General features: G+C 44.3%; 1 protein-coding gene across 7 annotated transcripts in view; it reads left to right on the top strand.

The window, feature by feature from the left end:
• Heph (polypyrimidine tract-binding protein 1 heph) overlaps window positions 1–16,070 on the top strand; it is a 478,446-nt gene that overhangs the window by 10,241 nt on the left and 452,135 nt on the right. For 4 of the 7 annotated variants that reach the window (XM_076444560.1, XM_076444557.1, XM_076444550.1 and 1 more), the window contains one exon: window positions 15,638–15,662. The exons of the other annotated variants lie outside the window; for them this stretch is intronic. In XM_076444560.1, coding sequence (XP_076300675.1) covers window positions 15,638–15,662 — 25 coding nt within the window. Of the gene's footprint in view, window positions 1–15,637; window positions 15,663–16,070 lie in introns of those variants that run through there. 7 annotated transcript variants of the gene reach the window in all.

Here is a 16,070-nt window from a genome sequence, read left to right as displayed (position 1 = left end):
TGCATTCGTTCTTGGACTCTGCGGATCCCATTCATTTTCATTCCTGGCTTGGGACTCTGAACCTCATTTAGACTCCTGAGGTTGGACTGTGTGCATTCGTTCTTGGACTTTGTAGATCCCATTCATTTTCATTCCTGGCTTGGGATTCCGGACCCCACTAAGATTTCTGAGGTTGGACTGTGTGCATTCGTTCTTGGACTCTGCGGATCCCATTCCTTTTCATTCCTGGCTTGGGACTCTGAACCTCATTTAAACTCCGGAGGTTGGACTGTGTGCATTCGTTCTTGGACTCTGCGGATCCCATTCATTTTCATTCCTGGCTTGGGACTCTGAACCTCATTTAGACTCCTGAGGTTGGACTGTGTGCATTCGTTCTTGGACTTTGTAGATCCCATTCATTTTCATTCCTGGCTTGGGATTCCGGACCCCACTAAGATTTCTGAGGTTGGACTGTGTGCATTCGTTCTTGGACTCTGCGGATCCCATTCCTTTTCATTCCTGGCTTGGGACTCTGAACCTCATTTAGACTCCTGAGGTTGGACTGTGTGCATTCGTTCTTGGACTTTGTAGATCCCATTCATTTTCATTCCTGGCTTGGGATTCCGGACCCTACTTAGATTTCTGAGGTTGAACTGTGTGCATTCGTTCTTGGACTCTGCGGATCCCATTCATTTTCATTCTTGGCTTGGGACTCTGAACCTCATTTAGACTTCTGAGGTTGGACTGTGTGAATTCGTTCTTGGACTCTGCGGATCCCATTCCTTTTCATTCCTGGCTTGGGACTCTGAACCTCATTTAGACTCCCGAGGTTGGACTGTGTGAATTCGTTCTTGGACTCTGCGGATCCCATTCATTTTCATTCCTGGCTTGGGACTCCGGACCCCATTTAGACTCCTAACTTAGACATCCGTCTTTCAATTGATGACCCCGCGGAGGGTGGGATAGGATTCAAGCATCACCGCGCTCTGAACACCCAAGGGCGTGGAGCGAAAAACTTTTCAAATTAGCCGCGGAGTCCGGGCGTTTTCGCCGGAATTTCGCGGTCTCCCTCCTTTGACGCTTCCGGTGTATTAACTTCGTCGAAGTTCCCGTCCGGACAGAAGAGTTTCTAACTCATCTGACCGACGGTGGTAACGCCGTGTAGAACAAGGTGATTACACGGTGCACGCGCGCGAGCCCTAGGCCGGGCTGAATTAAAAACAAGGAGGGAACGAATGAGTATGCAAACGAGGAGCGGAGCCTCGTTAGACTGTCTCCGGCATTGCTCGAGACGATGATAGCGGGAGAGGGAGATTCTGAAGAAGTGTGGAGGGGGTGCGACCAGCTAATATCGACTTTGTCATCGCGCTCCGAAGACATTCACGGCTCGTACGCATTTAGGCGACGACGACGGCCCGTGAACGCGCAGCCACTGGACCGTCGAACAACCCGCCTCGTCACTCGCTGGATAAGCGATTAAAATGCTAATTCTCTCTCGCTCGACCCGTATCACGCTCACACAGACACACACACACACGCGCGCGCGCACGCTATTTCACATCCCGGTTTTTTCTTTTCCATTTTTTTTCCCTCACTAGGATGTCTTCTTTCGACGCTATAACGGCGTTTAAGCAAATACGTGGATTCTGGAGCCGTTAAAAAATCGACTGCGAAAATACTCCTTTCGATCCTGTATTTTCGGAGCACGCGTTCGAGCGGTTTCCTCGGATTCTAATAAAACGGTGGGACAGGAGAGTGGGGGTCCCGGGTGTTTTTCTTTGTATTCGGTATTTATATTTCTTGGTGTTTTGTGGAAATTGGTAGTTTCCTCTGTGTGTATTTGGTCTTGATAGTCGCAGTACTGAAATGTTCGGTGAGATATTAAATATTTCATCGCGCGGGTAGTTGGAATATTAGCGAGTCTAATCGATAGCCTTATCCTCCTGTCGCTTCGTGACCCGGAGCCTCGCATTTGCGTCATTTATTAACAATGCTCGTGTTTCCTCATCGAGATTTGGTTAAACTTTGGCAATTTTCGAAATTAGATGCGATACGAAGTCAAATATGTGGACCCCTCTTTGTTTAATCGCCTGTGGCAGCTCAATTTTGATTCTTCCTGTACCAAAAAATTTGCGCACCTCGCCAATACTTGAAGAAGAATGTATATCGAAGCCTGATCTCAAAATATTTTCTAAAAGAATGGAACACTGTACCCTAAGCCAGATAAGTCCAGCCCCTTCAATTACAGCAGTCGAGACGAAGTATTAAGAATGAACGGCCATCTTTGCCGTAGATGTTTCCGCTGCATTACGGAACTGTGGACCTCGATTAAGCAAACTAACTTACAGGACCGCGGTTCTTAATGAGTGAAACTCATTGTTTTTTCAAACGAGCATAGCTCGAAAGGCAACGGTGCAAGAAAAACGGAGAGGAAGAGAGAAAGGGAACCACAGAGTGAAAGAACGAAAGGTTCTTTTTATAATTTCGTTTATCCTTATCGTGTTCCCATCATTCCTTGCTCGAGGGTTCCCCTTTGTCTCGATATTTTTAATTCCGACGAATTGTTTTGAAACCGCGTTACCGCGTTCCAGTTGGATTGTTAAAAGTTCCGAGAAATACCGGCGGAAACGTGGGAAAACGTGCAGGAAAAGTGAAGCGTTCGATGGAAATTGGACACTGTTCGTTTAATAATAATCGCGATCAATGTTCTTCCGGCGGGGCGCGACGCCCGAGAGAGCGATAAACGCGCGATTGGAAGATGTCGACTCGAAACAAAATACACTTGCCTCTCGGACGATTCATATGCGCGAGGATATATGAAATTCCAACGGTGGTGGCACAAAGCTTGCGGAAGCGCTAATTAATCAATGCGAAACGAGCCTGGAGCTGGGAATTTTTTCTTCCCGAGGTACCTGGGGAGACCAACCAGATCTTCCGCATCAGTTTCACTTTAATTTTAGCCGGTGCTCGGGAATTATGTGCTGTTGGGATTAGGAACATATGAAAGTTTATCGGTGACGCAAGTCCCGGATTTTCGCGTGGAGGCTCGCATTCGTTTTTTTTTTCTTTTTTTCACCAACGGGCTTAAACAATGCCGTTCCGCGTTTTCTAACGGACCAACAACTTACAATCGGCGATTATTATTCGTTACACGCTAAGCCAGATTTCAACTGTGATTCCGATTTGTGTTCGGGCTCCGACCGCCAACGTTTGCGAGTGTTTGAGCGCGGTTTTAGCAGAACTCGAAACGCCGCCTTTCTTCAACAGTTTATATCGAGTGGATTTTGCGCTGCACGCTCCGCAGGCACCGCCATGTCCGCAGGTTTGTCGATTTTGTCACTGGGAAGCTTAGATCGCTGACAAATATCCCGGGTGTTCGCGTTCCAGCGATTTTTGCGTTTTCATTCGCAACGGGCGTCTTTGCGAATTTTTTTCGAGGGAACGGGAAGAGATTTTTTAATGAAATTTGCTGCGTTCAATTGCGTAATGTTCAAGGATGGAGCTGATATTTTTTTCATCCAGAAGGTATCGAAATCTCCGAAGATATGCGACTTTGAATTCGACGTATTCTGAAACGTGAACTTTCGGACTAAAAGAATTTGCTGGTTAATTTGTATGATTATCAATGCCGCAATTGAAAGTGTGCTGTCATGACAATAGCGCTTAGGGTTAGGCGTGTTCCAGAAAAGAGAGTTCACAGGCGTCGAAAGTTTGAATGGCGGGCAGGCAGCGGTTCAATCCGGAGCATGCAAAACCGTAAGACTGCATTAGACGGTACAAAGCGACATATAATGTCCGCGTATTGTTCCGTGTACAATAGGAGTCGCGTACGGAAACCGCGATCTTGATAAAACTCGTGAGGGGGGCGCGGAAAATCGTTGCCCGATGCGGTGCTCATGAATTTTTCGGCCCGATTTGCGTGACAAAGCGGCGGTGCGAAAGTAAAGCAAACGCGTGCGGAAAAAGAAGGAGGCAGAAGAGAGAAGGAATATGATATTCCGCGAGAGAGCAATGAAGTTATCATCGTGACCCCTCTCTCCCGGGCTTCTCCGTCGAGAAACTTGTGAATTATGCGGCCTCGTGTCGGTTCTCTCGCGCATAACGGATCGCCCTGCAAATTGTTTGCACGATTCGTCCGCGCGCGGATCCCTCTCCGCGAGATCGCCGGATTTTTTACGCGTCGAAAACTCGAGCCGTTATCGCGCGTTTTAAGCATCCCGCAAAACAAAAAAAAAAGAAATAATAAAATGAACGTATGGTAAACAGAGCATACATTAAAATATATTATTAGCAGGCCGCAAATGAAACGCAAGACTGATAGAGCATCAAATCCGAGATGGGAACGCGAACAATCGGGGACGAGAGTCATGAATGTATGATGCTTGTATAATAATTCTATGTATGGAAACCCGCCGCCCCGAAATGAATAAAAAAATATTCTTCATTCGACGTAATACCGAACAAAAATACCTGCGGCGTCATTTGGTATTTAGATGGCCGGCGCACAGGTGTTGGGAATATTTTTTTATTTCGCTTTCGGGGTGGACGGTTATGGTGGTACGAAAAATAATATTATTCGACGTGGCACTGGTTCACACCGGGACCTAATATGAACGGTACTTAATCGATTGGGACCTAGACATTTGGGGTAGGTTCTCCAAAACATTGTGAGAATAAATTCCGATTTAGTTCCCACTGTGGTGATTAGGTTTGTGATCAAGTTCAATATGTACTCACGAATCCGAGTCAATAACCAAGTTTCATTTCATGGGCAAACGTGAAACCAATAGAAAGAACCAATCAGATCCTCGATCAACACATAACCAATCGATATTTGGCGGTTATTTCAAACCGTGAAAAGTCGAATCACAACTTTTAACTGCATGTATACCAAGATTATATTTAAGTGTTATTGTAAGTGGTGAGAGGCCACAGGATAATATTCTTGTTTGGAATGATCCACATAGTGATCCACCTCAAGGAAAATTGCTTTTGATGTAAAATCAGATCGAACCAGTGCGCCGAGAGCATTAATACATCTGTTACTTATAGAGAGTTCGAATTCCATCAATCAAGGTTCGAACCTGTTTGCGAGGTACTTGATCCCATTCCTGGTGGTGACCTCGATGAAAAGAGTTTATCTAATGGTCCGAGGAAGATTTCCAAGGGTTAGCGCGCAGTGCTAACAAAGAAGCGATCCCAGGGGTTGGAGTCCTCGTTGAGCGGCGCCCTCCTCGGATTAGCGTCACAGTCGGTCAAGCCGGACGTGCTCGGTCCACGGAATTGGCTCATTTTCGTGGTAGCCAGCAGATTAAAGAGTATGTCGGCCGAGCGGACGGTAATTCTTTTCGCGCTCGGCGAGGGAACGTTTCCGGGGACGAAAGAATAGAGTGATTAGGCGCAGATCAGTTGAAACCCAACGTCAAAAGAAAGTCGAGCCCGTGCGGCGTGTGGGTGTAGCATAAAAAGGAGTAAGTCGAACGGGTGGCGGAGGGGTGTGGGTGGTCGTGTACGAGCATTCATGTGGTAATACCGTAATCCCGTAATCCTTTGCGCTATTCCTGCGGGGGAACTCTGGCCCCGGAAATTCCTGCTTTTGCGAGACAAACAGAATTAAAACCAACCTGGCCGCTCGACGCTTGCGTTAAACGCGATTAAATATCAAAGCCAGTCGTCTCCGCAGCGAGCCTCTTTCCCTCCTCCACCGCTGGCCCTTGCGTGCACCTCTCACGCTCCATTATGCGGGGGTTAATTAGGACCAGCGGGCTCGCGCGGGGGTCAACAGTACAGAGACCGGCAATCTATTGTCCCCGACGGCCAGCTTGATTTTTCCTAGGCCCGGGCCGACAGAAGAACCGTCGCGCCAGCTCGACCCGGTGTCGCCGCGAATTAACGCAATGTTTCCGAACTTTGAAACGAGAGCACGACCGCCTTTCCGACGGTGATAATTAAGGATCCCTTTGTCGGGATCGGTAGGCTCGTTATCTATTGATGAACCCGCGAATTTTCCGCACGATCATGCTACTGCTCGCATTTTTCATCCAGTCGTTCCTTAAACGTGTCCCAGAGACTCGAAGAATACTCTTCGGTATTCGATGAATCGTTACTGAAAAATTGGGCATTTACTTCGCGTAGAAAAATTGTAGAATCTTCCACCTGCGCTCATCTTGAAAGGTGAAGTCTCCACTTTCCAACCCTAAAGTCAATTTTTTCAATTCTCGCAGACCTCTCTGCCCCCAAAAAAATTACACCAAAGTGGCAAAAAGGGTTGTGGTACTACCCTAACTCAATTTGCACAGGGGCACGGTTATGTTCTAACTGGTTACAAATGCTATAGGCGATATCGAGGCGCTCCCTGGTTCCCAGTGTTATCAGCGATGTGTTATTTACGAAGCGCAGCCCGAGAAAAGTTGTGATTAACCGTCGGACCCGTAGTTGGTCAGATTTTCCGTGGGAGCTTCGATTCACCGGGGATTATTAATTGACCTAATTTCCAGGTTGCGGTCGCGTACACCTGGCTCCTCCGCGTACGCGAATTGACCGGCCCTCCGGTCGATAATTGTTATTTGACGATTTTGACTGATCAAATCACGAGCTGCGTATCGACCGCAGGCGGTTTTGTTTGTCCGTCGGATTCCCATAGAGAGACGCCCAGGAATTGGATGATCATAGATGGGAGAGCGTTCCGCCGGGAGACAATCCGGGTCCTAATGGGTCCGTAAACATTTGCGTGCGAAGATCAAACGGAATACCACACCGATGTCACTGTGTGGCGCGCCGCAGTGTCATCGAATTCGTATGCTAATGACGATCGCCGAGCTGGAACCGAACAGTTTCATCGGCTCCCGTCGCTGCCTTTCTCCGGGTCCTCCAATTCGGACTTTCCCGGTCGGCAAAAACCGCAGTCTACGGAGATTTTTCACGAGGCAACCTCAATGGGTATCAATGAAATCTCATTTCGGATACGCTGTCTTCAAATGTCCGAAAATATGGCCGTGAACAGCTGAATGCGTCAGCGAGACGTTCGCAATTAATCTTGGCAACTTTCCGAAATTAACTCCGCCACCTAACACAGGATAATCCTTCACTCACCGGATGGTTCGGCTCCTTTCATCCCCGGACCAGTTGTAATACTTTTTAATAATGAAAATCCCTGCCGGACGCCCCTATAAGACGAGAACAAAACGGGGCGGCACACGCCTGCCGGCGGAACTTTTTAATGAACGAAAATGTAGCCTACACGGCAGCGTCCTCTGCCGTGCTCCCGAAAAAAAGTTAATATCAAACTTCTGTCTTATAGCCCTGACAATCTCCGATTCACCCGTTCAAATAGTCTTCGGAATTCTTCGAAGAAGTATGCGGTAGTGTTTCGATACGTGTGAAACAGATGTACACGTTTTCGGTATTTCTCCTTTTCGCCAACAGATGGCTCCCGAGGCCAGATCTTTCATTCTCTCGTGAAAATTGACGCTGTATACAGCTGGGTTCCAACTAGAACAATCATGGAAACAATTGTGTTGCTGTTTAGCAGCATTCTGACCGGACTTCTCGAGGCTTCGGTGTTCTAGAGGCAGCCTATCTAGGCTTCTGTCATCGGCCACGCTGGTTTCTGTCTCACGACACCGTTTCACCTACAAGTCTGCCTCTGTACGTACGTGTGTGTATGTGTGTGTGTGGCAAACCTGATGCCAGATTGAAATTCGAAGTAGCTACTTCGACCGGGCTGCGTTTGACATATCCGTAGCGACTTGGAACCACACTGTCCCCGCTTTCGTCGGAAGATGTCTTTGTCTCGAACTTCCCCCTCCGCCCATCGTTCATTCTTCGTGTCAATTTGAAAGTCGATATCCTGTTGCGGATGGCTGTGCTTCGATTTTTCGATCCGAACCGGCGAATCGAAACTGTCTCTGTTGGAATTCTTTCATCTGTGGACGGCTCGTTTTCGCAATCGAACGAGGTAACACTCCGCGCTTATCGAATCCCCTATCTCTCCTTCTCTCTGCCTCATTTGCAGAGACAGCAGGAAAGTTCAGCTGCGGCTCATTAGCGGCGCTAATGTCCGAAATGTTCTTCACATCTGTCCCGGACAAACTGCCGATACTGGGACAAAGTGAATCGCTCTCGCGAACTCACTAATGGGTTTTGCGGAAACTTTGTTCCGCGGGGTTTCGGAAGTAAGAATTTCGACACTGCACGTTATCCCGGGCGCGATCGGATCATAACCTGCATCATCCATATCAGACTTATGTCTGGGGGAATAATTAAACTAATAAAAACATCCTGTAAACAGAAGCCAAGTTCCTATGGCCGTAAAAAGTTGTGAGATCAAACGAAATACGGCCAAGTTCGTTAGCTTAGAAATACACCTCTTGCAATACTGAAAAAAGCGTTTGTAAAAATTAGTTTAAAAGAACGCTATTTAATTTTTAAAGAGTTACGTGGACGGCTAAATTATTCAAACTTGGCCGCTACCTAACACCTTTTATGGCCATTGGTTTAAAAAGTAGCGGCCAATAATTTAGCCCTCCACGTAACTCTTTAAAAATTAGATAGCGTTCTTTTAAACTAATTTTTACGAACGCTTTTTTCACTATTGCAAGAGGTATTTCTAAGCTAACGAACTTGGCCGTATTTCGTTTGATCTCACAACTTTTTACGGCCATAGGAACTTGGCTCCTGTTTACAGGATGTTTTTGTTGGGATCTAATATAAGTGTAGCATGTACTTAGTATTAACCTAAACAAATCCTGATATTTCAAGAACCCGATCCTAACATCCGAAGAGCCAACTTCTGAAATAAAATTTCGTGCCTAACGCAGACCTAACAGCGTAACAATTAGCCTAATCCTGAAATTTCAGAAGATCGTGTTTGTTGAAAATCGACGTGACTAACCGAGAAACCCTCCAAGCCTCTAACAGCGTCCTGTAAACGAAGCATCGTGCCCAGATTTCGTTAGCTGGGACTTAATCGACCAACAAAGGATTTAGTCATTATAAAATTCGTCGGTTCGAATGAATAACCCGGCGTCGGTTCTTTGTTCTCTCGAAATTGGAATCGTTTCCGCGACGCATTTATTGTGTGGTCAGGCCGCGGCGAAAAAAAGAGGAATAAGTTTCGTTTCAATTAACGTGCATCGGCCGGCATCACTCACCGGAACGGCAATCGTTACTGTAGCGGGCGGACGCAACCGATTCAATTAAAAGAAAACAAAGTGGAAAACAAGTTTCGATCTTGGCTTGCGGCAGCGTCCGCGTCCGATCCGGGGCCTCCAAATGAAATATTCCGCTGAAGAAAATCCTGCGTGATGACGCGCACTCGTCCGACAGATGCTTTAACTTCTCCTCAATGGCTTGTATCATCCGATTGCTTTTGATATCGTCACAGATTTTCTCCCCGGCGAATCTCGTCCACCCGATGTTTTAATCACGCTGCGTATCGAAACGTTTGTCAAAGTCCTAGTGATTAAAAAGTCTGTACTTTTTACGGCTAATTTTTCATCCTGAAAAGGTTGCTGGCTGTTTTCAACCCTTTCAGCAATTTTTGTAAAAATGTCTCGCAGACATTGTTTAAATTCCTGGTCGTTCAAACAGTCTGTATTTTGTACGGCTACTTTTTTATCCTGAAGAGGCTGCTGGCTGTCTTCAACCCTTTCTCAGCAATTTTTATAAAAATGTCACGAAGACATTGCTTAAATTCCTGGTCGTTCAAAAAGTCTGTATTTTGTACGGCTAATTTTTTATCCTGACGGGGTTGCTGGCTGTCTTCAACCCTTTCAGCAATTTTTATAAAAATGTCATGAAGACATTGCTTAAATTCCTGGTCGTTCAAAAAGTCTGTATTTTGTACGGCTAATTTTTTATCCTGAAGGGGTTGCTGGCTGTCTTCAACCCTTTCAGCAATTTATGTAAAAATGTCTCGCAGACATTGTTTAAATTCCTGGTCGTTCAAACAGTCTGTATTTTGTACGGCTACTTTTTTATCCTGAAGAGGTTGCTGGCTGCCTTCAACCCTTTCAGCAATTTTTATAAAAATGTCATGAAGACACTGCTTAAATTCCTGGTCGTTCAAAAAGTCTGTATTTTGTACGGCTAATTTTTTATCCTGACGGGGTTGCTGGCTGTCTTCAACCCTTTCAGCAATTTTTATAAAAATGTCACGAAGACATTGCTTAAATTCCTGGTCGTTCAAAAAGTCTGTATTTTGTACGGCTAATTTTTTATCCTGACGGGGTTGCTGGCTGTCTTCAACCCTTTCAGCAATTTATGTAAAAATGTTACGAAGACATTGCTTAAATTCCTGGTCGTTCAAACAGTCTGTATTTTGTACGGCTAATTTTTTATCCTGAAGGGGTTGCTGGCTGTCTTCAACCCTTTCAGCAATTTATGTAAAAATGTTACGAAGACATTGCTTAAATTCCTGGTCGTTCAAAAGGTCTGTATATTTATAGGCTTCTTTTTTATCCTGAAGGGGTTGCTGGCTGTCTTCAACCCCTTTACCAATTTTTCTAAAAATGCCACGAAGATATTGCTGGTTGTCTTCAACCCTTAGAAATTTCTGTGTCCTACAAAAAATAATGTCAGTAGGACATTGCTGGTTGTCTCGAACCCCTTCAAACAATTTTTGCAAATACTGAAGCTTTAAATTTGTCTCTGGAACTTTGACTGTCCGATGGAGAGCCAAATTTGTCAGCTGTCTATCGAAGGATGTGGTGCAACATTGCTGGTTGTCTTCAACCCTTAGAAATTTCTGTGTCCTACAAAAAATAATGTCAGTAGGACATTGCTGGTTGTCTCGAATCCCTTCAAACAATTTTTGCCAATTCTGAAGCATTAAATTTATCTCTGCAACTTTGACTGTCCAATGGAGAGCCAAATTTGTCAGCTGTCTATCGAAGGATGTGTTGCAACATTGCTGGTTGTCTTCCACCCTCAGAAATTTCTGTGTCCTACAAAAAATAATGTCAGTAGGACATTGCTGGTTGTCTCGAACCCCTTCAAACAATTTTTGCCAATTCTGAAGCTTTTTTATCTCTGCAACATTGACTGCCCGCCTAGGGAATTGGTTGTTTTCGATCCACGTGACCGGCTTTGTCAGTGGAGAATCACAACTGTTCCGCTCAGAAGCTTTTACGTCGGCCAAGTATCCGGCGGCCGGAAGAGGGCTATCGGCTCGGGCAATTAGACAGGCCCGTGCTTACCATTCGATCAATCCCTAATTACATTTGCCTGTAGCTGCTGCATCATCCTGCTCCAACTTGGACCTAACCAAGGTCCGTTGCTACATGTGTGATCACGTGGTCGTTGAACCGTACGTGAGCGAAAGCACATATCGGGTGTTTCTGGAATCGACGACCAAGTCGCTGCTCTCATTCATCATGCGTTTCAAGACAACACTGCAGTGCTCGGTGTCTCATCAGTATGTACGGAATCCACTGGCAACGATTGGTCGAACTGTTTTGGAATACCTTATGCCCTCCACTGTTTATGTATACGTCTATTTCCGTATGTGTACATCTATTTGTGTACGTCTGTTTAGGTATGTGTGCGTCCGGTTACCGACGTTTGTTTGTGTACGGTGTATGTCCGTCTGTTTGTCAGCGTACGATTTAGTGATTCAATGAAAATTCCGTTGACAAAGAAAATAATTGTCCGATTAATCAGATTCGTATTTGACGAATACAGAAATTGCACAATTTGATACGGCACTGTTGCCAGGTACAGTGCGCTCGTGTAGCGCGCCATTTTGAGAACCGCCGGCGCAATGATTTACAACACTCGTCGGATCGTTAGGCCAGTTTGCGTGCACAACTTCACAGTCGAGTTCATCAGGATCGTGTATCTTTCGAGCACTCGTGGTTGATTTTTTCCCCCGGCGCATTCATCGCGTCCCGATTCCCTGCAGTTCTATGCAAGCCTTTCGAGCGACAATTCTGAATTTTCTCTTTCAAGTGGCGCGTACTAGTAAAAAAGTTAATACAGCATCCGTGTTTCCTCTCAATTTTATTTTCCAGCAATTTCTATTTCGTTTTTATTTGACACAGATTTATTCCAGGGTTACTTTCTCGTGAATCGGCTGAAATATATTGTTTAAAAAATGACTGTCGATACGGAGACACAACGAGCAGGCAATATCCAGTTCCGACTGCTCGCCGAGGCGTTCCAAAATTAATTTGTTGTTTTACATAGTTTCCAGCTGAGAGTGTCCGCCAGACACTGAGGGATTCCGGCGACTGAGATGGAGCGATGGCGGGGCAAACTTTTTTCAATAAATGCCTTCGTTTTCTGATTATTTGAAACTGGCTTTAGACGCTTTGTGCTCGGGAATGATGCGACTCGTGTCCAACGAGTTATCCATTGAAAAGTTCCTCCTTCTGTATAGAGACCAAACTGGAATCGATGTGAAACAGAATACGGGATAACTAATTAAAATCATGCTCGCCAAAGCTACGGGAGGTCAAGTGGGCTAGGTCGCGTTGAGATTAGGCCACGCTTTGATTACGTCGAGCTAGATTAGGCCACGCTAGGATCAGGTCACAGCAAGATTAGGTCACATTACAGCTAGGCCAATTTAGGTCACGTTAGGACGAGGCCACGCTAGGATTTGGTCACACTAAGATTAAGTCACACCAGAGTTGGGTCACTCGAGAGCTAGATCACACCAGAGTTGGGCAGAAATCAACTAATAATTAAAAATGACTAATAGTCGGATCGATTGTTAGTCAAAACTTAAGACAAAGTCAGTTAAAACTTTTTGATTAGTTAGTCATAACTATAATACATGGCACAACTCTAAGTGATCGTTAGTTATTGTTTATTAGTTATGATTAATCATTAGCTAGTTTGAATGATCGGTCATCATCTTTAGTTATCAGTCACTATTGTGCGATTAACATACCGGACGGTGCGATTAACTATATCGGAATTTGCAGTGACCAAACGTGTCATAATCTGTATTTTATATGTTTATAAACTAACAGGATATTTTTTTGTTATTATTATGTCTTATTTTAACTTATAACCATTTTTAGTCATTAGTAGACTGTGGATTTTATGCATTTATGACAAAAATGGGTACGTACAATTTAAAAACAGTGGAGGTATTAAAAAGATTTAAGGCCACCAGTGTATTAGTTTCATCTTAATAAGATCATTAAAAGAAGAATGAAATTGTTACTTGGCTCCTGCGTCTTGCAATCAATGCGAACACTTTTTTATTTTGCATAAAGATCCGCAGTCTAGTCATTAGTCATAGACAAATTCTGATTGAGTATTTAGTCATTAGTTATGACATTGTAGTCAGTATTCAATATTCATCCTTAATAAAAATTTAGTCACTATTCATTAGTCATTACTAGACTGCGGATCTTTATGCAAAATAAAAAATGCTTGCATTGATTGCAGGAAATAGGAGCCGAATGAAAATTGTATTCTTCTTTTAATCATTCTATTAAACTGAAAATGATACTATGATGTCCTCAAATATTTTTAGCATGTCTACTGCTTTAAATTGTACGTGGCCATTTTTGTTATAAATGCATAAAAATCCGCAGTCTAGTCATTACGCTCAAATACTTATTTACTTTAGTCATTAATTATTAGCCACGTTTGCAGAGCTTATGAAGTTATTAGTCAATAATCATAATTGTGACTAGCGTTCGTCCAATGGTGTGGATCACACCATGGTTAGGCCACCGCTATGGTCACACCAGGGTCCTGTTTTTGAGAAATTAGGTCACCACTTTACAATGAATTAAACTTAACTATCGAGCTGAAACTGAATCTAATGTGACGTAATGAAATGATACAAATGTTTAACTTTCCACCCATTAGTTTCGAGCCGGTTTTGGCGTGAGCATAAAGGAAACGTGCCTCTTGAATTGTATCAGAACGTTTGGCCGATTCGCAGTCTCATTGAAGCGAAGCTTTAGAAGTTGGCAAGCACAACTGTCGCTGGTTCGTTTCATCGAACTCCGCCGGTTATTGATTGTGTCTAGAATCACGCGGGATTATTTGTAACGTTATGCAGCTCTCAAATTGCAAGTGCAAACATGGCAGACCATTCCGAAGCCTGTAATGGACGTGCAATATTACCTCGGATCGGGGCGCAGCCCCGAGCATATGAACACGAATTTAGCGGCTATTTGTGATCAACAGACTCGCGAAATTATTTAGGAAAAAATACCGGCGAACGTCAATACCAAATCATTCCCATTCTTTACGGCAACTTCTGGCAAATCGATATACTTTCGAATTAATTATTTGCTCTTCGACGTTCCACTTCGAACGTTCATGTATTTTTATTCTCTAAAATGCAAAATTGAGAGACCAGCGAGATGTGTATCCATCAATAATTTACTATTCGATATCGTTTCTCTCGAGTGCTCAGATATTTATGCTACAATACAAAATTGAAGGCAAATAAAGCTCTCGAAGATCGTACCTATGAAAATATAAATTTGCGACACGTCATACTGGATTATTTATATTTATTTCTGGTTAATTATTTATGGTACTAATGGCGCAACTGAAAAATACACGAAAAACACGAGACCTTTGCAAGCGCTATGGGGAACGATTTCCCGCGATGGTTCCCCAGCCAAAAATTTTGCACGGTAGGCACACCTATCCGCGCGTTCACTGTCACTCTAAGTCGGGACTCCCATAAGCGTCTTGTGGTCGCCTCACGAGGGGAAGCCCGGCTCGCGTTATCGTGAGGCAACAGGCAGCCGTTCGCAAAGGGTTGATAATGCGCCAGTCTGCTGACTAATTAGAATTCGTTCCCGGCGATACGTAATCTCGTTAAGAAAATTCAGCAAGGCAACGCTGTTGGTTTCCTATTGCGAATCGGCCCCGAAAAATCCGCCATTTTCAGCCAATGCGGTCCCTAATCTGCGCTGACGTGGCGATCAAACTTGGTGGAGTATTCAATAAGTGATTACGTCTACATTGGGTCAAAATTTGTCTGATAATGGTTTCAGTCTGACCTAACTCGGACTGAACTACTTAAGAATTTTCTGACATGGACATAGATCGTTGAGTTCGTAGAATAGCTGCTTAATTCTAGTAATTAGAGTGTGGTTTCTATGCAACGGGTGATTTGTATATTTTATTCGGCAATTTTTCAGCCCAGAATCAAACATTTATTCGGTCGTGTGGAGTACGGTTGCATGAAAGCTGCGGTCTACAGGTATTACATACAATGGATTCAGCGAAGCCCGATAATTTCGAATAAAGAACATTGAGAACAGAATCACGTTGGTCTGGCTTATTCTTTGTACCTCTCCATTGGTTGTTTAAACAGTAGCACGTTTTTTTTTCAGCGGCGAATTAAAGGAGGGAACGAGATCGCGACGCAACAGAGGAACATTTTCTATCCATCCAACATTCGATCACTTCATTTTTCTAAATACTCTGTTTCAACCCCTCTTTCACCCGCTTTGTATGTCTGCCACCCACTTTCTGTCTCTCTTTCTATTTCTCTCTCTCTCTCTCTCTCTCTCTCTCTCTCTCAAGCATTTATATACCCGATATTATTGTTTGTAGTGCGTATAACCACCAATTCTTTACCGACTTTCTCTCACCTGCTTCTCACCTTATATCTATCTGTATTTATGTGTACGTTTTTTCTAACTCTTCTCTTTTCTGTTTTACTTTACAGAGATACTCTGCACAGCGGGCAAAAGGTACGAGCTCCCCTACATTTACAGATTTTGTGTTAGTTCGACTATAGTTCTTTCAACTCTGCCCTGTCTGCCTCTCTCTCTCTCTCTCTCTCTTTCTCTTTCTATCTCTTTCTCTGTCTGTTCCTTTGTCTCTTCGTCTGTCTTTCTACTACCCCTCTACGCCTCTCGTTCATCCGATTCTCATTCGGTCCGATCACACTTTCAAACATCTTTACAAGAACACTCTCGAGTATCATGATACAGACATTTTTCTTTCGAGGAGAGACAGGATACACGGAAATCGTGCTGATAATGTTCACACGAAAAGTACACTCTGTCTGAACAGTGCACTGAATAATTACAGCCTCGGATGCTCGGGGAATTTAGTATAGTCTCATGGCCAAGCCACGATGGTGCTCAACCTTATCG

This window comes from Lasioglossum baleicum, chromosome 20 (assembly GCF_051020765.1).
Source record: "Lasioglossum baleicum chromosome 20, iyLasBale1, whole genome shotgun sequence".
NCBI classification, from domain to species: Eukaryota; Metazoa; Arthropoda; class Insecta; order Hymenoptera; family Halictidae; genus Lasioglossum; species Lasioglossum baleicum.
The sequence above is the reverse complement of the archived record's forward strand: the minus strand, read 5'-3'. Positions and strand labels throughout refer to the sequence as shown.